The following is a 25872-nucleotide window of genomic DNA, read 5'->3' on the forward strand; positions in this document are numbered from 1 at the left end:
TTCCCCTAAAGGACTCCACACGAGCGTTTCTCTCTCCATTTATCCTTTCCTTCAGTATCTATTCCAAGTGCTACTGATTCAGCCTTCTCAGGTGGTTGTCTCATCCTCAGCAATCCCCAGCTGTTTAATGAGAAAACAGACCCTAATTAATCCCTCTGCCTCTGACATGTATGCTTTAATCTAAAGCTTTTGGCCTGCTGTCCATAAGGATCATTTCTACACTCTGTGCCCATCTCCTGAATTTGCAGTTTTTCTTTTAAGTTTATGGTATCCCATGGCTGCAGATGCTGCAAACTGTGAAAGTTACTTAGGGACAGGAACAAAAGAAAAAGTGGAAATGTCACAATCTGGCAGACTACAGAGAAGCAGATGTTTTCTGTATTCTCATTATCTGCAGTCATTCAGATTGCAGGATGCCTTGTATCTTCGTTTGAAAGAAATATGTATAGACATTTGTCTTCCAATCAGTATCTGAAAATATCCAAGAGATGCAATACTGGTAAAAATAAACAAGTTAAAATTAAAGACTGTAAAGAAAGACTGGTTACCTAAACATGGATTAGACACTTAAAAATCTTTGGAGATGTTAAGTCTGAAAATCCCAGGTAGTCCATACAAGACACTAAAGTATTCCAATTGACTTTGAAGATACTAGTCACATACTCAATTACAAGGCACTTGATTAACTATTACGCATATTGGTAGTAGGATTTAGAAGTTCTCATATCAAGTCCTACTGCAGGAATATAAGGATGAAAAAAACCTCATCTTACATAAAAGCATGATTTGCTCAAGGACATATACAGCTTTCCCATTTCACAGACCTAATAATGGAAAGTCAGACTGCTGGTTAACTTTCTGTTTGTAGTGCTGGCAGAGTCTGGGGTACAGAGGTCTGAAGAAGACACCAGGAGGTGGGAGAGAGGGGAGGAATGAAAAGGAACAGTCTTCCTGCCACAGCTTGCCAAGAGAGTGAAAACGTGTGAGACAATGTGTTAATGAGTATCCCCACAGATGAGCAGGCACTGGTGATTTTGGTAGGGCAAAGACTCTGCAATGAAAATGTCATTCACAATGGAGATAATGATGATTATCACCAAATTCCCAGACAAGAAACTTACAAATGTGTGTGTAAAGTAATGCATCCTATTCCTCCCCAATCCTCTCCAATAAACATACAGTATAATTGAAATCTGAGGATATTTCAATCACAGATCCAAATGGATTATTTTAATCCTGGTATCTCCTATCTCTACTTTATGACAACTATTAATAAAACATTTATTTTTAAGAAAAAGCATCAAACCATGATTTAATGAGATCTCATTTATAATTTTCCCATTTCGTCCCCACGTCAATTTGCCCTTTAAATTACTGTAAGATGGAGACTTCTGCAGGTTCTCTGGGAAGTTCTTCCTAACATCTTATAATTGCTTTCACTGATGAGGTATCATCCCTAGTGGGAAGTGTATCCTCAGAAAACTCTTACTGTTGTCAGTCTTTCCTTCTCCCTTCTTTTCTCCTACCAGATTAAATAACTTTTCCTCCAAGTTCTCATTTCCCTAACCCAAAATTTCACCCCATTGTTTTTCATCTCAGCAACAGCACCTGACCTTTCTCTTTGGAGGCAATGGTGCATTTCGAGACACCTCTAAACCCAACAATCCTTTCCTTGAGGCTGAGGGCTCCTGGATCTCCTTCTTCCTGCTCACTGCTCTATCTTGTGGTTATGGGGAGGTGGACAAGAGAGTAAAAGCCACTTATTTAAATGAGGTCAAAGCATTTCTATAGTAACAACAAACTGTTCCAATAGCAGCAGGACTTTTTTTCCAACTCCATGTATTTCTGTTCATCAGCTGAAAAAACACAGAAGCAAAACAGAAATTCTGGAATTTTTCGTTTCTGGCTCTGTCTTTGGCCTGGTGGTTGCACTGGGCGAGTCCCCTCCATCCCCACAGTTTTGCTTCCTTTTCTGTTCAAACAAGGACAAAAGCAGATGTTCCACACAAAGAGAAAGTAAGGCATCATTTATAAATGTAAAATGTAAAATATATAAATGGTTTTTAAAGAAACTTTGTATTAGAGGAGGAAAAAAATTATTACTAACAAATGGGGCTTCAAGCAAACTCCATATACAGAAGAGTTTATCACAGGTTTGCCTCTCAAGATGTACTTCCCAGAAATGTTATCCCTTTGCTGTTGGCACAGATGTTCAGAGACTCTTGTAGAAGATAAGATGTGAATTAAAAGAATTATTCTTATCACTTTGGACTTCTTATCAATGAAATAATCTGAGATCTATTTAGATACTCAGAATGAAATTATAACCTCTACATGAAGTATTTAAAATCTGGTGACTAATTGACTTTACAGGGAAAGATCTTCCCATCGCTTGACTTGTACAGTAAAAGGACAAGATAAGCATGAAGGGTTTTCCTTCAAAAACATATTTTATTGGTGGTTTCTACCTTTCTTTTTCTGATATTTTGCAGTTACCAAATAATAATGTAGCTACCTAGGAACAGAATATGTAGTTTTTACATGGGGACACACTGAAGATGAATTCTCGTGAAGCATTTTCAGGAGTGTAAGCAACAGACACAATACTGCACATTTGTTAAATCAACGATAAAGGGAGCTTTTATCAAATTAAATTATTGCTTCAATTCCATTTTATTCCTAATAGTCCAAATCAGTTGAATTCAGAAATATCTTCAGGACTGAATCCAGGAAAGATTATTAGTTGCCTCTAAAATGTAGGAGACATTGGAAAGCAAATTTAAGCCCACTCAAAATCCATGGGAACCTAATAAACAGCAGTGATATTTAACTGGCATTTCCAAGCTGAGAGGCAGAATCATTGCATTTGTTAGTCTTCAGTCTCATTCCTTCATCATGATTTAGTGCAAGACACTGGATGCAGTAAAAACTTGAGAAATACTACAGAGATCAAAAAGGTGAATTTAAATACTGAAAGGAAAATGTTTCCATTCGGTAATGGAAGTTCATGCTTCCACACAGCTCTTGGATAAAATACTCACTCGAAAACATCAGCTGGACTAAAACCTCCCCAAATGCTGGGAAACATCTATTTGGAGTATTACATCTATGTTACTGATGATAAAAGTGTGCATAGTTGTGGGACACATATTGAGAAAGTAAGAAAATTACAGCCTGAAAAATATTCCAGGCTGGAGTTTTTTAGCTCTATTCCCAGCCAATAAACTAGTCCAGCTCAAGGCTAGGGAGAATTTCTCCCAGGGTGATAATTTAGTCAAAATAAAAAAAGATTTAATAACAAAAATACCTGTTGTGGTACATGACCAGGCCCTGGGAATGGGGTGTCTTCTCTCTGAACCTATCATCTTTTCTCTACTCTTGGAATTGTGAGTCATGCTATAAAACCAAGTGTGTTTCTGAATAAACTTGTCTCTTTCTTCCTGTCATGAAAGACGACCATGTAAATGTACATCTTATTTCCGCTGCACTTAAAGGGTTAAAACCCCTATCCATGGCTACACATAGGTTAGACAGATAAGCAGGCATGGCACTAGAAAGGAATACTACTGCAAACAGCATCTGTTTGTAGATTTAATTAGAAGTTTAGACAAATTATTATTGTATGGCATTTGCAAGAGTTGTTGAAGATGATAAGAAATTCATAAAATTTGTTTCTCCCAAACAGCCCAGATGCAGTGACTTTAGAAACAGATAATATTCCACATCCACAAGTTCTCTGTATTTCTTAGTTAAAAATCTTCTGCTATTGGTCAAAAATCATCACTGCCTCTTAAGCGTTTTTGTGTTCACTGACTCGTCCCTCTCCACAGCTGTAGACAAGAATTTAGAATATGGATAAAACCTCTGTAAGTGACATAACCTTGTTGATTTTTTTCAGAGTCTTAAGAATGGCTGTAGGCACATCACGGGTCTCTCTATCCACTGCTTCTTTTCTGTGAGGGACTTACAGCAGCTACTCTTGGAAAGATAATAAAACCCAGAACAAATATAAAATAATCTGCCCACAAATTGGTTCCCTGCAGATGAAGCCAAGCTGAGTAGGATGGAAGGGGAATGAACTGGAAACATCAAAAATGTGGGACTGCAGTCCCACAACAATACTCAGGGGTTGAAGGTGGGAGAGGTCACCTTGGCCCCAGGAGCAGCTTTATGCAACATTTCAATCCAAACTGCAACCTTAACACAGGCTTTGACAGAAAAGTTAAGTTTTGAATGCAAAGTGGAAAAAGGAGTTTCACACAGGAGTGAAGGACTGTGAGTTCCAATATTAAATGAAGAGAGACGTCTGTGAAAAATTTTAGACAAGAAAAGAAATTGAGACAGTCAACACACATCCTCTTAGACTGGAAAATTTCTGCCACAGTACATCTACTGTCAGTTCTCGTGTATTATACTAATTGAAGTTAGGGTAGGACATTGTCAAAACCTAAATGAGTAGGACAAAGGATAGGACATTCAAACTCAAATGAGAATGGAGCAAAATATTTCACAAGTGAAAACTGTACTACCTGCACAGTCACATTTCCTGCTGAAAACAGAGTAGGAATTTGATCTCTAAATTTTGCAAAAAGCAATGTTTAGAAGCTATTTTTAAAGTCAAGGTACTCCTAGATTAAAACTGTGACTCTTCCATCCTAAGGTGCTAAATCTCCTAAGGGAAATGGTGGTATCTCTGCAATAACAGCTGCCAATGATTTGATTTTCTAAAGGCACTAATTCTGGTATTAGAACCACACAGAAAATTGCTTTCATATCTCTGGTATGAAAACTTTGCCCTACTCAACCTGTGTCACCACAAATTATCTGGTAAGGGTAAATCTTTTAGAAACTATGAATGGTGTTGCAGGACCAATTCACTAACCTGCCATAAGACACTTGAGAGATAATTGAGATGTCAAGCCTCATTAATATCAATATACTTCAAGTAAGGACAAGAGGAGGGGAAGAATGACAATGAATAATCCTATTATTTGATGCTAGCTAACTCACAGCTTAGAAACAGATACATCAGTCACAAATCTGAATGTCTTTGAATTTCATGAAAGTCTGGATGTATAAGCAGCCTTAATTCCTACAAAAGCTTCTTTCCATATGAGTGATGACAGAGTTGTAGTCTTCTTTTTCAATTTTAACTTTCAAGATATAACCTTTTTTCCCCACTCTAACTTACCACACAGGAGATAAAATAATGACTTTGGGCAGAACACAGGAAACATCAGTCCATTATTTAAAAAATTTTAAAAATTAAAACATTTCTTCCTGACCAGGCAGAGGAAGCAAAGCCTCAAAGGAGGCTTCTGCCAGTTGTCAGTGCTATGAATTTGTTCCCTGTGTCATTCTCAGTTACTGGTTGTGCATCTCCCTCTAATCAATACACATGCACATTCATTCCACTATACTACTTCATCCAAGGTCTTCCATCACAGTTACTATCCACTCACTTTGAAAGCAGTCATTAATCACAATCCTGTTTCCTTCCTCTCTTTTTTCGCATTTCCCACCCCCCTCCACTCCTCCTTGTGATATCCATCCCTCACAAAGTAGCACATCTTTCTTTTCATCTGCTTCTTCAACCATCTCCTCATTCCATCCTTCCCCTCTTGCTGGGGAACTCTGTGGTCTCTCCAGTGTGGCCCCACAGTCTCCTCAAAGCATCACTAAAACTCTTTTCCTTTTCTGTTCAAAAATAGCAACTACAGTCAGCTTTCTACTCCAGACCTTGATGGAGGGGAGGGTGCAAAACAAATATGCCCGAGTTAAATAACTCTCTGTCTTGAAAACTGTAAAACCCACTGTAAGGTTGTGTTTCACACTGTTCCTCTTCATTTCATCCCAAATACGATGGTCAAACTGATTTTTCCTTGATGGGATGTTCTGGCCATTTCATTCCACTTCATGAATCAATTAGCCATCTACATACCACGGGATTTTCAGATTCCCTGCCTTCAGGTGCACTGCCCTGAGTAACTCCCTGGTTTTGCCTGGCACCTGGCGCCATCCCCTGCCAATTCTGCTTGGATTGCTTTGATCTCATCCCACAAGCATTTCTGTGCCTTCTCCTACTCAGCACTCTGCCAGCAATCAGCTCTTGAAGCTCATTATTACTGCATTTCCCTCTTGCTCGCCCTCTCTGCTCTACTCTGTCAAAGACTGTCATCTCTTCCACACACAAAACTAGAGAACCCTTCAATTCCTGAAAGAGAGGAAAAACATTACATTTAAATGCCATCAAACATCCATATCCAAGCCAGTGCCTTTTAAAACACCTGGCTTTCTATTATGTATTTAATTTTCCTGCTTTGCTTCCTTTCACAATCCTTCACCTCGCAGTACTCACATTATACATTTCTTTATGTCTAATCATTTCCTGCTCATCCCCTTGGTTCATATATTCTCTCTTGTGTTTTTCAGTGAACATGGCAGGTTACTACCAGATCTTGTTCTGCCTGAGAACAACCTACCTCAGTCCAGATGACAAACAAAAAACATGGCAATTAAAATTCAGGAAGACAAAGCCAGAGATAGCACTGACATTTTTTTCCCCACTCCCTCTCCCCCACTCTCATCAGTGACTGACATTTGGAAAATTTCAACCAACTCTAATAAACAACACAAATTTGTCCCAGTTTCCTAAGAAAGCAAAGCTTGTATGATCACACACTGCCAAGCAGTTCCATCCTAACCCCTTTTATACTCTGTAAGTCAGCATCAAACAAATAATGCAAAGGCAGTGAGTACTCAGAGGTTATCTCTGCTGAAGCAAAGAGAAACCCAAATTAGCACTTCATTAACTGTGCAGCAGCCAGCTGGCCTGACCACCAGTTTGGGGCACCCATCAATATGCACCTCCCTTAACTTCCCTGAAAGGATCAGAGGTTTGGCCTTTAATTATTTCACCTAACACCAAACCATTCCACCTTTTCCAGATCCCCTTCCAGGATGAGATTATTAAGAACACAACTCTGATGTACTAATTTCTGTAACACAGATGAAGAATTTTTCTTTGTGTCTACCCCCAACAAGAAAAGGAAAAATCTGCTCTCTACCTTTTCTGAATTATACTGGGATTTGCAGTCACCAGTTGGGTTTTGGATCCAACGTCCTTGCTGTATTCACTGGATAGAGGAGGAAGGTTACACCTGCACACAAAGACAGTCAAGATTTTAAATGACATTCAGGACTGATAAGCTTCAGAAAATGTAAAAATCCTGTATTATTGGACCAGGCTACAATTGTTCCCTACTGTACCATACCTATAAACATTTTTGTACCAGATTGTGGGGAAATAGAGAAATAAAACCTTTTGCAGAGATGAGATCTATGTAGCTGCTAAGCAAAACCAAAGGCTGACTTGGTTTCAAGTCAAAAACTGACAGGCTGAAAGGCTGTGGAAGAGGCTGTTACTATCTATAGAATTTTTTTTTTTAAAAAATCCAAACTCTTTGAAATTTCTGGTTTTCACTCTGTTTTATCTTGTTTACTAGTATCAGGCTCCAGATTGATAAAACCACTCTGTGGTATTACAAGCATTATAACTGGCATTTTAAATATTACACTGTGGGGTACCATCATCTTATAGAATTTAATGAGAAAACACAGAGAAAAAAAATTAGGTGGCTTTTTAAATATGTGTCTCAGTTCTGCTCACAATCTTGTTCTGGTGGGCAGGATAATAATAGAATAAAGCCAAAGCAATTCAGCAAATTTACTTTGGGAAGCAGAGAATCAAGACTCAAAAAACCCCCAGAATTAGAGGGAAACATGTACACAATGAACAGTCCTAAAAAACACCTAGGAGAAGGAGGAAGGTGCAGGAGATGAAGATACATTCAAAGCCTATGCACTGCCCCAAAAATCAGTCAGGAGAAATCTACTCAATACATAAATATTACACTAAAAACTGTTTTCCCAACATTTTTAATTTCAAATTTTCCTTTGAAACAGAGACATGAACAATATTTGGAGTGCTTAAAAGGCAAAAATGAAACCATGATTCTCAAAGACAAGCAGAATCTGGAATTTTTTTTCAGAGAAAGGGTTTTAGGTGTTTATGTTGGTGGGGTTTGGGGTTTTCTCTCTGCAGTTTTCGTTAACCCCTTAATAAAAACAACCAAGCAAACCAAAACCAACCAAAAAACAACAACAACAAAACAGCAAAAAAACCCCAACCCAACCAAAACCACAGTGGTGCTGTATCAGCCTCTCTCTGCATATAAATACCAGCTCTCAAAACCTTAAATTCTCATCATCAAGAAATGCCAAGGAAAAGGACAGCAATGTCCTACCTACATAGAACATAGATGAATTGAATCACATTCACCAAGAAATACTAAATTTCCAGGAACATTTTCTCCTTTTCATGTCTGTATTTGTTAAGATGTGTACAATGTATTGAGATCTCAGTCAGGAAACTTCCAGTGAGCTTCCAGTTCACTCTACCACAAATTAAGAGAAGCTAGACAATTTCAAAATACGACAGAAAAAATAATACAAATAAGAGGTTTCATAAACTGAAGTCATTGATGAGGAGAGGAGAGGAGAGGAGAGGAGAGGAGAGGAGAGGAGAGGAGAGGAGAGGAGAGGAGAGGAGAGGAGAGGAGAGGAGAGGAGAGGAGAGGAGAGGAGAGGAGAGGAGAGGAGAGGAGAGGAGAGGAGAGGAGAGGAGAGGAGAGGAGAGGAGAGGAGAGGAGAGGAGAGGAGAGGAGAGGAGAGGAGAGGAGAGGAGAGGAGAGGAGAGGAGAGGAGAGGAGAGGAGAGGAGAGGAGAGGAGAGGAGAGGAGAGGAGAGGAGAGGAGAGGAGAGGAGAGGAGAGGAGAGGAGAGGAGAGGAGAGGAGAGGAGAGGAGAGGAGAGGAGAGGAGAGGAGAGGAGAGGAGAGGAGAGGAGAGGAGAGGAGAGGAGAGGAGAGGAGAGGAGAGGAGAGGAGAGGAGAGGAGAGGAGAGGAGAGGAGAGGAGAGGAGAGGAGAGGAGAGGAGAGGAGAGGAGAGGAGAGGAGAGGAGAGGAGAGGAGAGGAGAGGAGAGGAGAGGAGAGGAGAGGAGAGGAGAGGAGAGGAGAGGAGAGGAGAGGAGAGGAGAGGAGAGGAGAGGAGAGGAGAGGAGAGGAGAGGAGAGGAGAGGAGAGGAGAGGAGAGGAGAGGAGAGGAGAGGAGAGGAGAGGAGAGGAGAGGAGAGGAGAGGAGAGGAGAGGAGAGGAGAGGAGAGGAGAGGGGAGAGGAGAGGAGAGGAGAGGAGAGGAGAGAGGAGAGGAGAGAGGCTAGAAGCATAGAGAAATTTTAATTCTCAGACATAACAAATGATAAAATCTTAACAAGAAAGAATTCCTTAAAATAAAGTAAAATAAAATAAAAGTCAAACAAATATTTGTGAAGAAAGATTCATAGCTGATTTGCCTTAGGGTAGAGAGGTGGCATAAATACCTCTGACAGATGACAATTTAATGCTCTCTGCTTTGAATAAACAAAAGCTCATAAGGCACACTTTTAAGAAAATATTTTTGGTTAAAGTTGATTTAAAAGTACTATGAAGGACTAAGACCTCACCCTAGTTTCTATCATCTCAGCATCTAAATAGTGACAATTCTTTCATATGCCAGCCACAGATGCATTATTTAAATACATCTAATTCCTTTCATCAGTAAGTCTGATTCCCACCTTACTGTGCAGGAAACATTAAGAAATGGCCAGACTATCCACAGGAAACTGCAGGAAATCTGTTGCTTGACCTTCCCAATTATTTTCTTGGATATGTCAGCAGAGTGCTGAGTGTTCTGCAGGTGAGGAACACACCAAAGCAAAAGACTCATACTAAGAAACTTTATTTTTAATTCTCTTACTGTTATATCTGGTACTGAGCAGTAAGTACATGAAAAATAGAGTCAAAACACGGCTTAGGACTACTGCCCAACACTTCTCTCTTAAAATAAGCTTTAGCATGTAGGGAGGGGGGGAAATAATTTTTTTCTTTAGAAATAAGAATTACAAACTTGAAAATCAGAAGAAGAGCCCATAATAGCCAAAATATCTGAACATGTAGACCATTTGCACCTTTCTCATTGCATATGCAGCTTGCTATGCCTTAGGGGCTGAAAACTGCTGCTCTTTTCATCTCTGTGTTGGAACAATTGAGTTTGTAGAAGATGCTCAGCAACCAGATGAGCTTAAACTCATTAAATAACCTTAGCAATTACAACATATGACTGCAGCCATCTTCTCTCACATGACAAAGCTTATGGAAATATACAAAAACAAAATCAAAACTCACGTGAAGGGAATTAACAAACGAGGGCAAAACCTTGCAGGATACTTCACACTGCAGAAATACTTCGAAGGTATTACACAAATTTATTTTCAAAAAAATGAAATGTTATGGAAGTCACCATTGTGCTCTTTCTCAGCTCTCAGATTAAAGAAATGAGATTTAGAAAATATCAGCTAAATTTTCCATTAAAATTATTTCATATCATTAACACAACAGAGCCTGGAGACAACAACTGGATTTTTGCAGGATTTTCCCTATCACTTATTTCTAAATCAAAACAAGCTCTGTACACATAAAGGTTGGTTTGTTATGATCAAGCAAAAATAGCTGTTAAAATAGTTTTGCTGGGGGGGCTTTTTGTTGTTTTTGTTTGGTTTTGGTTTTTTGGGTTTTTTTTTAAACTTCTGTTGTTTTTGTAACATATTTGCTTCTACAGCATTCTAATTTTCTAGAAAATATAACCATGGCATAAATGCTGCAGTTTCTTGTATTTAGTCTATGGAACACCTATGGAGTTTTGCAGTAATGGCAATCAGGGTGCCACTCTCTCTCCCTGTGCTTTACATTTTCTCATCTGTAAATGTTCTAAGTATAAGTTTGCCTTTAATTGGTTCTATTTCTTTGCATTAACAGACGTTTAATAAGGAAGGCATTTTCGGTCTTTGAGATGCAAAGCAGAAATTACAGCAATGGTTTAGAGCAAATTTGTGTGGTTTTATAATAAGCCATGAGGATCTAACCAGGAGACTTGTTATAGTGGGTGTTCATTATGTATCCATCAGAAACCCAAAGAAACTCCAATTCTCATCTGTTTTGGAACATTACTCCAGTTTCTCCCTGACAATGTTTCTCTTGTTCATGTTTATCAGGGAGGAACTAATTTCTGTCTTTCTTCCTTAAGGATCACAGACCTAGAAAGTGCCAAATTTAATCACAAAAGCAGTAGCTGGTTCAACATCCCTCCTGACAGGTTCTTATAAATTTAAGGAAGGCTGAAGGGAAAGGAAACGTGAAAAATCACAAAAACCTCACATCAAGAGAAGAGGTTTGGCCTTTCCTCAGACAGTCAGTCACAGCTCAGTCTTGAGGGAAATAAAAACAAGGAATATTTTTGTTTTGACCAACTCGAGCCTTGCCCCATAAATCAGCCCCTACTCATCCTGAGTTCCATAGGTTGCATACATGATATTTAGTTTCAGAGGACAGAGCACAGAGCAGGATCAAGCACCCTGGCTGTCCCTGCATAAATGATGAAAAAAGCAGCTCCTCAGTTCCTCCCTGAGACACTGCACAAGCTGTCACAACTTTACTCACCAGCAGATTGTCCCCACACCCCAGATCCCTTTGCAGAACCAAACCAAAACTCCTTTTTTGCCTCTCCTCACACTTTGACCCAAATTGCTTTTGTGAAGCATCCTGCAAAGGCAGGGCAACAAAGCAAATTATCATTGATTAATCCCAACTGAACAGCTTTGAAAAGTCTGAGGCTTAGCAGGTGGAAGGGGGGACAATGTGTCATTAAGGTTTCTGTCTTACCGCATGACAAAATCTGCTTGATCTATTTGTTTGCCGCAGCCACTCTTTTTCAGGATCCCACCGTTTCCCACCACGGAACATTTCTTCAGTGGCAGCTGGAAGGGAGTAGCCTAGCAACACAAAACAAGACCAGTTTTACAGAGGAGAACACAAACATCTTAGTAGCAGCTGCTCCTGGAGAACCCAGGGAGCTGTTAGAGCTCAAAGTGACAGAAAGAAAAAAAAAAGAGAATTAGGAGTGAAGAAAAAAAAAAAGTACAGAAATCAGCTGGTAAGTACATGTAGAACCAGTCTGATCCCCAGTCCCCAAACCGGGATGCAATAAACATGATACAAAAGATGATTTTCTGCAAAACCAAAACTGCCTGAAGTCCTGATGCAGACACTGACCAAAGTCAGGCAGTTCACAGCTTTCCAGGCAAGCTGCGAGGGCACAGGGGAAAAAAGACAACCAGGAAAACAGGGGAAAAGAAACCCATGAGAGTGATCTTCCTGACCTGATATAGAAAAGACACCCTGAGGAAGAAAGGAAGGAAGGAACAGGGAATGCTGTAATGACAGAAGTGTACTGGGAATCTGGAGTCACCCTGGCTCTCTCCATGGTTGTGTTGCTGGGACAAGTCAGTCCAGAGCCTTAGGCAAAGATATTTGGAGCTTAACAGCAGCTCCTTAAACAGCCAGCTGCCCAGACACATTACATATTAGTATTAGCATGAATTAAAATTAGAATGGGATCATTTTAGCTGAGGTGCTCTTGTAGCTGCTTAACAGGGCATGAAAGTGCAAAGTCAAATGGTCATGGGATCCTGGGCACCAAACACAGTAAATATATTAGATCTGTACAGTCCTCATTCCAGAGGATCTCAAAACTATGGATGGGACATGTTCCTGCCAGCCCCAAGCTTTTTATGATCTTGGGGCAGTCATGTAAGCAGCTCAGCATATGAAAAAAAAAGGTGGTGAAGAGACATGTGAATTTAAAGCAGCGTGATTTAGTTACAGAATGTGATTTGTCTACAATACAATAGTTTATATTCTCCTCAAGCAAAAAAATCGTGCAGTGATTTTTATTTATCAAACTTGCCAAAGCCTGGCTTTGCAGCAGAGACAGGAGTTGCTGCACAGGTCTCAGAGAATACAGATGCCAGGAAGAGAGGATGCAGCATCACAGAACAATTCTCTCTGGGTGGCCTCGCTTGCACGTACAGAGCAACATCTGACATTGCATCATGTATTTACCAGGCATTGCAAGACAGGACATGGTCCAGAAAACAGACCCAGCACAGACTCTGCATTTTTTAGAACTTATTCCTGCTGTCTTATTTTCTCTTCTTCCTAGATTTACTTGTTTACTACCTTTCTCTGCAAACCAGGCTCCGTTCAGCTTCTATACAGCCACAACCTGATTTTAATGAAAAAACTAACTCTGGATTAAGATATGCTGAAGCAGAAAAGCACATTTTAGTTTCCCGAGACCCAGCAATGGGTAGGAATGTACTGATAGCATAGCAGAGCAATACTGAATATGCAGCTGAATTCTTGTCCTGCATCTGCCCTCTCAAGAACATTTTTTAACTTACAGTTTTTGAACCAGGAGAATATCTTGAGATTCAAAAGACATTTTGTCTCTGAGGTGACCCTGATCAAATGAGAACTCACATTCTCTGTAAAGGGATGGGGTGAGAAGCAGAGGAAATGTAGACTAGATATGTTCTATATATAACAGTACCTTTCTTAAAAGTGCATCAAAACTCCCTTCAAGACAGCTGGTTATACAAAGGCTGTGCCAAACCACAAAGGCAGCAGACAAACTCCTGCTTTTGAGAGTAGTGGGCACTGTTACATAAATTCTGTGCCTGTAGACCCCCCCAAACAGACATTTAGCAGTTACTAAATGCTTCCAAATTCTGTGAGTTGCAAACAGCCTTTAATATTGTTTGAGACTACTTCAAAAGAGGCTAATTTCCTGTTCTCCTCAGAGATGATACCAGTTATTGTTTGCATACATACTTTGGTTTCCAAAATCTGATGAAGTTTTGAAACTCTTGTCCTTCTGTTATCCTGAACACAGGCTTGCTACCTGGTGTGTACAGAAAATTCCCACACCAAGGTGAGGTAGTTCTATATTTTATTTTAGTTTGTGCAAAGTAGGGAGCGTGTTGGGAATCCAGAATTTGCGTAAATATATACAATTTCTACATTCTAACAAACAGTGCCATCAACATATATTAGTTCCAAATTACACTCATTTTTCATTACTCAAACCCTTATTTGCTACCTATATCTCTTGCTTATCATTCTAATTCTTCTTCCTCCCATTTACTGCTTAGTCCTGTTCACTCCTAGTGGCTCTTGTCCAAACAGCCTATTCATTTCAGAATAGCATGCCCTTTCCCTTAAAACAAAGGATTAGCCAAGCCTATAAATTTCCACGAGTTTCACAATGCAACTACTTAATCACACCTGCCAAGCTATAGCTACTGATTAACAACAAAATAATTCCCAAATTTGGATCACACAATTTTGGACTAAGTATCATTTCAGGGAGTCTAAGAAGCAAAAGAACAAGATCGGGGCTGACAAAGTGATGTGAAGAAGCCAAAGGAAAGCAGAAGGGGCAGATTATATCATCATGGTGGTTGTCCCTCTGCCTGATCTGTGAAAATCCACTTCTATGGGCACAGGAGGAAAACCAGGCTCAACACAGCTATTTATAGAAAGCCATCATGCCCACAGACAGTTTTGCCTCTCCCAGCAAATTGCTGAAGATTCAGGACATGGCACAGCCATCAGCCTACACACCATCCTTTAGCTTAAAATGTTCAATGGCCTGTTTTCCAGCAGAGCACACTTTTAAACTTCCTACATACATTAAGCAAAAGACATCGGTTGCAGGGCCATTACCAGCATGTGGGGGGTTGCAAAGTCCAAAGGATTAACTGTCTCTGTTGCTTGTGGTATTTCTGGTGCTTTGAGCTTGATAAAGAGCAATCACTTAGAATGACCCGGGAGAAATCTGCATTTGTTATCTCCAGTGTGACTTTTTTCAGCCGTTCAAATCACATATCTGTGTTATTGCTGAGATTGCAGGGACATTCCAGGAACTCTTTGTCCAAACAAACACAAAACTTTCCAGTCATACAAAATTTACACAAGTCCTAGACCCAAGTGTTGCCCATAAGCAACTATGAAATACATGGCTTTTTTGTCCTCTCTCTGCAAAACCTTCTAATGCTTTCCCTTCTTTCCACATCACAACATTTTGCTCGGTAAATTACCAGTTCATAGTTGATAGTGTGAAGGGACCCAGCTGTCATTTATGCTAAATGGTCACAAAAAGCTCAGCTGCTTTTCTCCTTAGAATTCTAAGCTAGCCTAACAAATGCTGGCTTTAGGCAGCATAGTTGTAACAAAAGCATTTCCACTAGTGTTAGCTTCCTGAAACTCTGTTATTTTCATCGTTAACACATATGTTATTTTCTTCATTCATGAATTTTTTTTATGAATGGCCAGTCTTGTGGGTGGACTGGAAAAAAACACCCTCAGTTTATTTAGTCTGATAGAGAAAATGTACCAGAAAACCACCAACTTATCCCCATTATTAAGCAACAATTACCAAATACTTTTAAATAGCATCACTTCTCATATTGGAAATAAGCAGGATGAATTTCCTTGTAAACATAACTCAAGTAATTTATTAAATGAATAGTGTAAGGCATTTTTTAAAAGGTATCTCCCAACAAAACCAAAGACAGGAAGGCCCCATTGTCTCATTTTCCCCTTTTGAAACAAAGAAACTCTACTGACAATCAGTGAAGGTGTTCTAGCTCATATTCATGTAAACAAAAGAAGAACCTGCACATCCCCCTGCAAAGTCAATGACAAGCACACAGAAAAATAGATTAAAGACTCCCAATTTAATATAGGACTAATTTAACAAAGCATTTCTCAAGCAGTTCACTGATTAGTTTCATCATTCATCTAAGTAGAAATAAATCATTGTCATCAGTTAAAACAACATTACACATACTAGCAAAAAATAATTTTAGATAATCCTACTCTAAATCACTTTGATTTCATTGTTAGATTGTTAATGCACTAATTTTTTGCTCACTCACTGACAAAGACTTTAATCAGAAAGCAAGTTCTTACTGAAAAAACAGCAAAAGCTATGGTATTCTGATGTAATGCTGAAGATACAAAAATCATTGAAAACACTGAGAACATAAATTAGAATAATTTGTCTTTTAAATAAGCACTTTGAATCTGAAAGAGATGCTGTGATTTTGCTGCCCCTTTTGAGAAGGCAGCATCCTGATGAGAAGGGTGAAATTCTACTGAATTTCCTGAGGAGACAGCAAAACCCTGAGAGTTCACGGTGGTTTTTCACACTGTCAGATGCTGCAGGGTGGCACAAGCTCCTTCTTCATTGTTTACAAATCATGTTCGGTCTGATGAGCCCCTTTGTTCTGCCTCCAGAGCTGTCAAGACATGACAGCTGGAGGACAAAAACCCATCAGTGTCAGGGAAGGAGTATTCCCAACAGGGTGATGGGAGGGGGGCTGTGGTTTTTTCAATTTAGTTCACTCCTCTCCAGCCAGTTACCAATTACATCCTAACCAGGTGCAGGAGCCCAGAGCGAGGAGTGACCCAGTGACAACAAGGTAATAGACACAGAATCACAGAATGGTTTGGGTTGGGAGGGACCTTAGAGATCATCTTGTTCCAAAACCTCTGGGCAGGGACACCTTCCACTAGACCAGGTTTTTCAGAGTCCCATCCAAACCTACCTGGCCTTGAACATTTCCAGGGATGGGGCACCTACAACTCCTCTGGGCAACGTGTTCCACTGCCTCACCACCCTCACAGAAACAAATCTCAAATTCCACATATCTAGTCCAAACCTACTCTCTCTCACTGGAACAGGTGAGACTCTGATTAAAATGTGATTATTACAAGAAGAAATGGTAGCAGTGACTATGAAAGTAGATTAGAAAGAGATCCCACACTGGACCTCTAGCTACCTTCTTCAGTTTATTCTGGCACTGCCAACTAGTACATGTTGAAACCTGAGCTCACTGTTTGTTCCAGGTGGGACAAGTTCCTCTGTAGGTCCACATGTCTCAGCCATGACAGCGGTGTCTTTATTCAGCCCTGAAGTGGAATTCAATATTCAAGGTTATGCAAACTTTGTGCTCTTCACAAATATGTACTTTAGGCAGTATTGTTTTCCATGAGATTAGAACCTCAGGAACTATTTAAGCAGGGATACAGGGCTACAAAAGACCTCTTGGAAGACTGAATGCATTGCTGTGCTGCTGCAGGAAGAGCTCTGCTATCCAAAAGGATCCATGAACTGCAGAGCAGCCACACACTAATGAGAGAACACTTTGCAATATTATTCACACAAAACTCGGAGTAGCAGTGACTAAGCTGGCAGTCACTTTTAGCTCCAGCTGTACTTTAAGTAGGAACTTCAAAAATGGTGTGATCTTTAACAGCTACCCAGCATGGTGTCACTGAAAAGTAGCACTTGCTCAGAATTAAAAGAAAATTTCAAATTGCTGATGTGGTATTTAATTCAATAGAGTCAGCCTCCATACAGCCAAGGACAGCACAGTGCGAGGATTATGGAAAAATAAACAAATAAAACCACATTTGTAGTTTGGAACAGACTATTGACTGTATATGATAGACAGTATTTTAAACAATAAATGTTCTGGGTATTCTCTCTGACAAGATAAAAAGAATAAATAGGTGAGAAATTCCAAAGATCTGCAAGGTTTCTGGATCCAAACTTCATGACCTGCAATGCGTTAGGACCCCAAATTTTGACTTAAAGCCTATAAAAAAAAAAAAGTCATTTGGTGATATTGTGGGGGTGGAGAGCATCTCATTCTGGATGATGTTACAGTTTCTAACATTTCCACAATTGGGAAGCCTCAAGAAAAACTTATGTTGCCTCCAAAATAGCTGCATTTAAATGTTCTGTGGAATCACCCAGTCCCACGTAAATGGTAGAAAATGGAAAAATAGTGTACAAATTCCTTGAGGACCAGCATGACTAGAATCCATAAACAACTGCTTCTGTTGGCTTCCCTTATCACCTTCTCTTGAGTGACTCATTTGATTTCTTCTTTTTAAATCCTGTGTGATAAGGCTAAGTGCCGAGCCATGGGCCAAAGCACTAAATTCTTCCAACATGCAGAGGAACAAGCAGCAGATCCTTCCTTTTCCCAGATCTCCTGACTATACCAGACACCATGAGGCCCAGAGGACATCACCATCCTCTGTGTGGGATTGTCAGCCCTGCTCTGCTTTGCCAGCACCTTTGGAGACAGGTACAAAACAGCCTCCCTCTCACGTTTCAGCTGAATGAATCTCAGGTTAAATGTGGGCACTGTCCAGTTTTCACACAACCTCCCAGATCATGGGCACTAGGTGGCAGAAAGACATGTAGGAACAGCAAGTATTCCAGCATTTATTTCCCTGTTTCTTAATCTGCTCTTAAGTCTGAGCAGAAGAGAAAGAGCTGTGTATCAACCCGTAAACACCAGGGTTGCCTTAATAAAATGGTCTAAGCTTAAGCCAAAAAAAGCACACCAAAACCTTTTCAAGTTTTCCATGAAAACAAGAATGAACACAAATCATCACTTTTGAGCAGAAAACTGCATTTTTTAATGTCATGGTAATCTATCAAACAACACAAGCAGTTATATTATGACAGTTTAACGAGTTTTTCTGCAGGTCTGGGAAAATGCAGTATAAACTTCAAGGCAGTTAATCTCCTGCCTTGCAGTGCACAATATCCTGGCTGAGGAAGTTACTCTCCATAGGCACACGCTAAATCTCATGCACAAAAGCCTTTGTTAAAGTAAATAACCGTTACATTCCAGGTAGAGTAACGAGACAAAACAAGTAATATGACTGCCAAGCAAAAAAGTCCTCCAACTCTGCCTGCACTTTATCCCTCCACGATTTCAAGATGCACAGTTTGAGTAGCAAGCAGAAACCAAAAGAGAATAGGGAAAATTGCAGGGTATCTGCTTACTTATGTCTGGTGTAGGAATAAGTAAATAATGTTGAATTGTTCTCTTGTGGCAGTGTGGGACAACACATAGCCAGCAAGGAGGATATCTGGAAATTTTGCAAGACCAGCTATTGCTCAGTAAGTGGTACTGTTTACTTTTCCCAGTTTTACAAAGGATTTATCAATAATTTCATGTTCTTCAAAACTTTATTAGCAAGACACAGTATATGCAATAAATAAGGCTAGTTTCAGCTTATAAAAATAAAAAGGATTTCCAACCCTACTTGTAAAAGGAACAATAACACTTACAGAAAGGATCTCTGAATTCTTGATTCCATTGATATGAATAAGCAGGTACAGCAAAGGTAATTATCAACTTATATAGGCATCAAAATATGGATTTAGTTATGATGGGAGGTATCAAAGTAGCAACACAGTTCCATTTTGACAGCACCTCAGACAATGAACCTCTACAAGGAAAAGATCCTCTCAACAACAAGTGATCCTTGCCTTTCTGTTACCTCTGCATAGTTCAGATGATTCACTGCTATCTTTTGAGATCCACTGGTTAAAAAGATATCAAAGACAAGTAGCAAGGATTGAGCTGTCCAGGAAATTTGCAATTAGGGTTTGAGCAGAGTTTAAACACTGAGATTGGTTTCTCAGCAGTGTGGAAAGACTGTTTATTGTTAATACTTGCACACTTCCATTTTTTTTCTCCTCTATTAATGAGAAAAATTAAGCCTCGTAAGAAAGTTTCTCCTTATAGATAAGGAGGCAAAATATAACTTTTAAGACAAGATTTCAGACTTTGAAAACTCAAAATTTTGGTCTATCCTTCACACAGAAAACTATATGGCACATCTGGCTCATGTAACTAACAAGACATGAAAAGCTGACATGTGAGACTTGAAAAGCAAATAACAGCACACAAAGAAAATAACACAACGAATTTCAAGGACTGCACATTAAGCAATGTACAGGTCTACATTTAGAGCACTTTCTTCAGGGACAGTCTTGCTGCAAAGTAGAGCCAAGGTTAAAAGCCCTTGCTGGAAAGTCAGAAAGGAGGTCAGCATCATCAAAGGATTTACATATAATGAGTGACTACCAAAGTGTTTAAAAAGCCATGTTTACCAAATAAGGAAGCAATTAGAGGGAAGTGCAGTGCCGTGTAAAGTTATGTCTAAAGGTTATGAAAACAGCAGTTTAGAAGGCCAAGGAGGTAAGAGAGAATAACTACTGCAATTACAGAACCAATGAAGCTTCCATTAGCTATTTATTTTTTCTGGTAATGAAAACAAAACGCCTTAAAACCTATTTTCACATAGAGGCACGTGAATGATTAATGAATAACTTATGACTGATTTGAATACACAGCAGTCACTTCTACATCAATAATAAAGCCCTTAGCAACATAAGATTAAAATGGGAAAAAGTGCCATTTCATTATATAAGGGTATAGCTTCCCTAAATGCAATCAGAAAATGTAATTTGTTGCAAGCTTACATGAAGCCTTGACCAGAGAAGAGCAACAGAGTTGGGAAAGGGGCTGGAGCACAAGTCCTGTGAGGAACAGCTGAGGTAGCTGGGGGTGTTTGTCCCAGACAAAAGGAGGCTCAGGGGAGACCTTACCATTCTCCACAAGCACCTGAAAACAGGATGCAGCCAGGTGGGGGTTGTGTCTTCTCCCACGTAATAAGCAACAGGACAAGAGGAAGTGGCCTCAAGCTGTGCCAGGGAAGGTTCAAATTGGACATCAGGATGAATTTCTTCACTGAAGGGTTTGTCAGGCACCAGAATGGGCTGCCCAGGCAGGTGGTGGAATCACCATCCTTAAAAGTGTTCAAGAAACACCTGGATGTGGCACTCAATACTCTGGTCAAGTTGGCAAGGTAGAAATCATTCAAAGATTGGAATCGAGGCTCCTGGAGGTCTTTTCCAACCTAGATTATTCTGTGATTCTGTGAAAGTACTTTTGGGGCTCACTCCTCTACTGAGACTGCAGCCAAACAGGGACCCAACCCAACCTAAGACCAAGATAGCACAGTTATGCATTAGAGTCTGAAAACTGATTTCACACAAAGGCCTTTCCTTACTGACTCGCTGCTTCCCTTACTTTTAGCATCAGAGAATTCACATAATGCAGTCCACCTCCTACTCCAGCCAGGGCCAGCTCGCCACTCACTCTATGCTGTTTCTCATGTGTCAGGACCCTGGACAGCTCTGGAATACACTCGGGCCCCCGGCTTTCCTGCCATCCTTTGCCAGGTGTGATTACATTCCCTGAGGAAAGAGGCTGAAACAAATGATGTGCTACCCTCTGTTCGAGGTTGCAATTTAGAGAAGAAAAGGACAAGTTTCGATAAACTGCAACTCTCTTCTGGCAGCTGAACAAACAACCATGGAAATGAAGTTTCAGAAATAATTTCTCCATGGAGACGGGGTTAAGCATTGGAATGGACTGCACAGGGAAGTGCTGGAGTCACCATCCCTGGACGTATTCAAGAAATGACTGGACATTACACTCAGTGCTGTGCTTTAATTGACAAGGTGATGATTGGCCAAAGATTGGACTTGATGACCTTGGAAGGCTTTTCCAACCTTAATGATTCTATGGTTCTGTGAAATCACAGTAGCTACTAGGACATCATATTATTTTGTTACTTTTAAGATATTGTCAGACCCAGCAAATAGATCTTGAGCTTCCTATTGAGATAAAACCAATTTTATTTTTCACTTAAAGCAATTCCCAAACCTAATGCAAATCCAGGGCAAACTAATGAATATCCAGAGCAGCAGGAAGCTGTTAACACAATGGGAATGCACTGGATTGAATACACTCTGACTAATAAGCAGAACACAACGGCAAGCTACATGAGTCTAGAGCCTTTCCCTCCACTTTGTTTTTGGGGCCTATTTCAGCCCCAGTTTAATGGCTAGGCTGAGGAGGGACAGTTTCCTATCAGCAAACATTTGAGCCTTGTGACCTGGAAGACCGTGGGGCAAAAGAGCAAACAACTTGGAGTGCACCAGCAGGGAATGTCTGAGTCCCCAGTAGCGATGAGAGGTTGTTAATTAGGCTCATGCTGAACCTACTCTCAGTACTTGCTAACATATAACAGTAACACTCAAACATGATGGCTGCAGTTCCATGCAGCATTTCCAAAGACATATCCTTGGGCCAGACTTGTTTCTCTGGCTGAAAAAATTACTCCATTCTGCCTCTTATACTCACTCTGCTGCTTTAGTTTTCATCCTTTCACCAGGACATATCACACAAAATATTGTCATGATTTTTCACCTTTTGAAAACTGAGTTGTCTGATTTTGATAGTCCCTAAAATTAAGCTTCTAAATTTTCCTTTAGCTTTCTTTATTCGCATGAAGAATCCCATGGAAGACAGCATGGGTTGGCTGTTGGCTTTTGATAAGAGATATATGAAATCATGGAATGGCCTAGGCTGGAAGAGACCTTAAAGGTCATCTTGTTTCAACACCTTTCACTACACCAGGTTGCATCAAGCCTCAATCAACCTGGCTTTGAACACTTCCAGAGATGGGGTATCCACAGCATCTCTGGGCAACCTGTGCCAGTGCCTTTCCACCTTCAGAGTGAAGACTTTCTTCCTAATGCCCAATGTAAACCTACTCTCTGTTAATTCCAAGCCACTCCCTTCTGCCCTATCACCACACATAACTGTGCCCTCTGATTTCATCTTCCCACAGTATCTCTAATTTATTTTGAGAGCTCTCTAAGTCAATTAAAGAGAGATATTCAAGTGGTGTTGTTCTCCACACGTGTCTAGATAGCCTTTAACGGGTGGACCAAAATGATTGCAAAATGACTTTTTGAATGTTGTACAGCATTCTTTCTCAATTGTGTCTAGCCAAAAAAAGCCACACTTAGAGAAAATGTTTTTTTCCCTAGGCATATAATCTGTTATAATATGACCTGTAATAGGAAAGATTAGGTTCTTCTCTCTTTTTTGTATCACTGGTAAAGATACAAGTGGACCACCTAGACCTTCCATTTTTGTCTTGGTCCCCTGACAATGCCATTCATGACACCTGGAAACAGTTGATATTAGACCATCCCACAGCTAGCAATAATATCGTGCCCTTTTTTCCCCCAGTAAAAAAGATTTTAGTGACTCTAGAATATGCAGGGAACAAGTAGATAAACAGATTCCTTTTAACAGCATCCCTCTTGTAGTCTTACTTACATTTTCATACCTTTCGACATAGAACTGTACTCTTTTCAATGGCACATTTGGGTGTTTCATTTCAGAGTTAAATCCCAAAGAGAAACCTTACCAGAACTACTGAGTTTCATTGAGCTTTTGTATGAAAGTCTTGGAGACCTGTGAAGTTTATCATCTTTCATAAATCAAATCAAGATTCAACCGAAAAGTTTATGGATATTAATAAATAAATGGGCTGCATTTTTCATTCATGAAATTTGGTGGGAAAGCTTCCACTTAAGCAGTGAGAATTTTCACCAAGGTTTCATTAAGCCTGAAGAGGACACTTGTAGATACAACTGACTGGCAGACTCTGCACTCCAAATATTCCAGTGAAGAGGAGGTTGTTTTACAACACTCTGCTAAAGATAAATTAGCTATGATTCTACATCAGAATTCAAAACGGGCAAGTCTTTCACAGTGAGTTTGGCAAAGTGGTGGGTCACAGGCTACACTATTTTGTTTAAATCACTTCTCCCACTCCTACTTAAAATTCAGACATCCAAATTAAATACATCAAAGAAATGCAAGAGCTGCTCTGAACTTACAGTAATTCATATGTAACAGGACTCCACACAGAGCTCATTCCACTACAGAACAAGCACAAACCCCACATGTTTCAGAGCAGGAGCTCTGCTCTGTCAGGTCAGCCAGGGGTAGAGATTAAACATTCCCTCAGGTCTCTCAAGCCTCAGATACTATGAATGCCATTCATCCCAGGGAGTAGTCCAGGGAATAGCTCCACACAGTTTTGTATATTGGGTGAGTAAAATGTGAAAAAAAAATCTCTTTTCCAAGAGCATTGCATAGGAGGATGCCAGATTTCAGGCAGCCAGCACTCAGCACTTCTCCCTTTCTCCCAGCTGCCACACACAACAACGTATTCCAAAAATGAAGGCACACAGACAAACAAAAAGGTTTTTGTTGTCTCTCTGCCTGTGACAGAACAGGTTGCTATGAAGGACAGACCTCCAAGGCAAAAGCTCACACCATAGTCAGATAAAACCCCCTGTAATTGCTAACATGAAATATGTGTTCACATGAAGAAATATCAAGCCCTAACATGGAGAGTTTTCAACAGAGATTTCTTTAGTAGATAGAATATTTTCAGTTACTTCCAAAGTGCTGAATGATGTAATTGTATATTGTTATGCATCACACACATACATCTTCAAAGAGAGACTACAGCAACAAAAATACAATTAGAGACCATGACATCTGGGAATAAGCAATAAACAGAGAAAACAAACTCCACACATGAATGAAAAAAATACTGCCATGATTTTGTAATGAATATGTGAGAAGAGCAAGTGTTCAGTGCTGACCCAGCAGATGAGGTAATAGGCTACACAGCTGATTGGAAAACCATGAATTCATTTTCTCTAAACATTGTTGCAATTTATATCCATTTTCACAGCCACAGTAGTGCCTTAAAGAACCTAAAGCGCAAGAGTAAAGCTCAGTCATTTAATTAATGTCTCAAGCAGCTGTGAGGACAGAAATTATTTTCTCTATAAAAATCTGTAATTTCTACTGTGAATTTTAAATTTGAGATATTCTATGTATGAATTTTAGAGGATAATTTAGGCTAGAATTTCTCAGCATTCTGCTTGCAACCTGTGTGTGGTATGTTTAATTTCTGTTTTGATTGTTATGGGTTTCCAGGATTTGCCTTGGGATCTGATCTCCCAACAATCTTTCCATGGCACTCTAAGCACAGAATTCCCAACCCCAGAGAACCTACAGCTGCAACACAGCTTGTACTGAACCTGCTTTATTTTCTGTTCCTTCCCTCAAATGAAAGTTTCTCTCCTTCATCCAAATGAAACTACTGCAAGACCCGAAAGAGTGGGAAGAATATCAAAGTACAGGCGCAAATTGCTCTTAACACACCAGCAAAGTAAAAAATAATTTTCACTCAGCTCATCATTTCTGCAGAGACAGCTTTTTTATGCCTCGAATAAGTATCTAGACATACACTGAAGGCAAAACATAAAGACATGGCAATCAAAAGACAAAATTTAAAGTGAAATCTGTGGTTTTTAAATTTACTCTTTCTGACAGGAATTTGGAGTGCACTGCCAGTAAGTGGTAGTTGGGCGTATTTTAATGAAAGGAAAAAGACTCTGAAAGCATAATTTAAGAGAAAATGTGTTTTGAAAGACCATGAATTCTGATGAAAGGCTATTCATCAAAGCCAAATGCATACCTTTCACATTTTTGCAAGGTGTACTGTATTTAGCTTCTTTGAAAGTACGACAGGATGTTAACATATGTGCCATAAATGGAAGCAACTTCTTAAAGTTACAGGGAAAAAGGCTATGAAGTGACTGACTTGGATTGCTGCCAAATCAGGAATCCTGCACACCTTACGTTATCAGTATTTACTCAAATTTTAAGGAGATTTCAAAAATGAACCACACCTGACCCACTAATGAGATATTTACCAAAGTAATTTTATATGGCTTCCAAAACTGTGATCTGTAGAACATGAAAATAACATCAAACTTGAAAATTCCACAGACAAATGTCATCATAACATGATAATTGAGAATGGAACCAGGGTATTTTTGTGATCTGAAAGGATTAAAACAACACAGAAACAAATGGAGAGATCAAAGGGAAATCATAATCACAGAATAATTTAGGATGGGAAAGACCTGCAAGGTCATCCAGTGCAACCTTTGAGCCATCACCAGCTGGTCAACTAACCCAGGGCACTGAGTGCCACATCCAGTTGTTTCTTGAACACCTCCAGGGGCAGTAACTCCACCATGCTCTTTA

General features: G+C 39.8%; 1 protein-coding gene across 1 annotated transcript in view; it reads right to left on the reverse strand.

Annotated features, from left to right (window-relative positions):
- The window catches only part of ST8SIA1 (ST8 alpha-N-acetyl-neuraminide alpha-2,8-sialyltransferase 1), a 112355-nt gene that overhangs the window by 43960 nt on the left and 42523 nt on the right, over nucleotides 1-25872 (reverse strand). The window contains exons 3-4 of the mRNA XM_014880251.2: nucleotides 11816-11925; nucleotides 7068-7160 (exon numbers count right to left, since the gene is read on the reverse strand). Coding sequence (XP_014735737.2) covers nucleotides 7068-7160; nucleotides 11816-11925 — 203 coding nt within the window. The remainder of the gene's footprint in view (nucleotides 1-7067; nucleotides 7161-11815; nucleotides 11926-25872) is intronic.

The sequence above is a fragment of the Sturnus vulgaris genome, chromosome 5 (assembly GCF_052056855.1).
Source record: "Sturnus vulgaris isolate bStuVul1 chromosome 5, bStuVul1.hap1, whole genome shotgun sequence".
NCBI lineage: Eukaryota > Metazoa > Chordata > Aves > Passeriformes > Sturnidae > Sturnus > Sturnus vulgaris.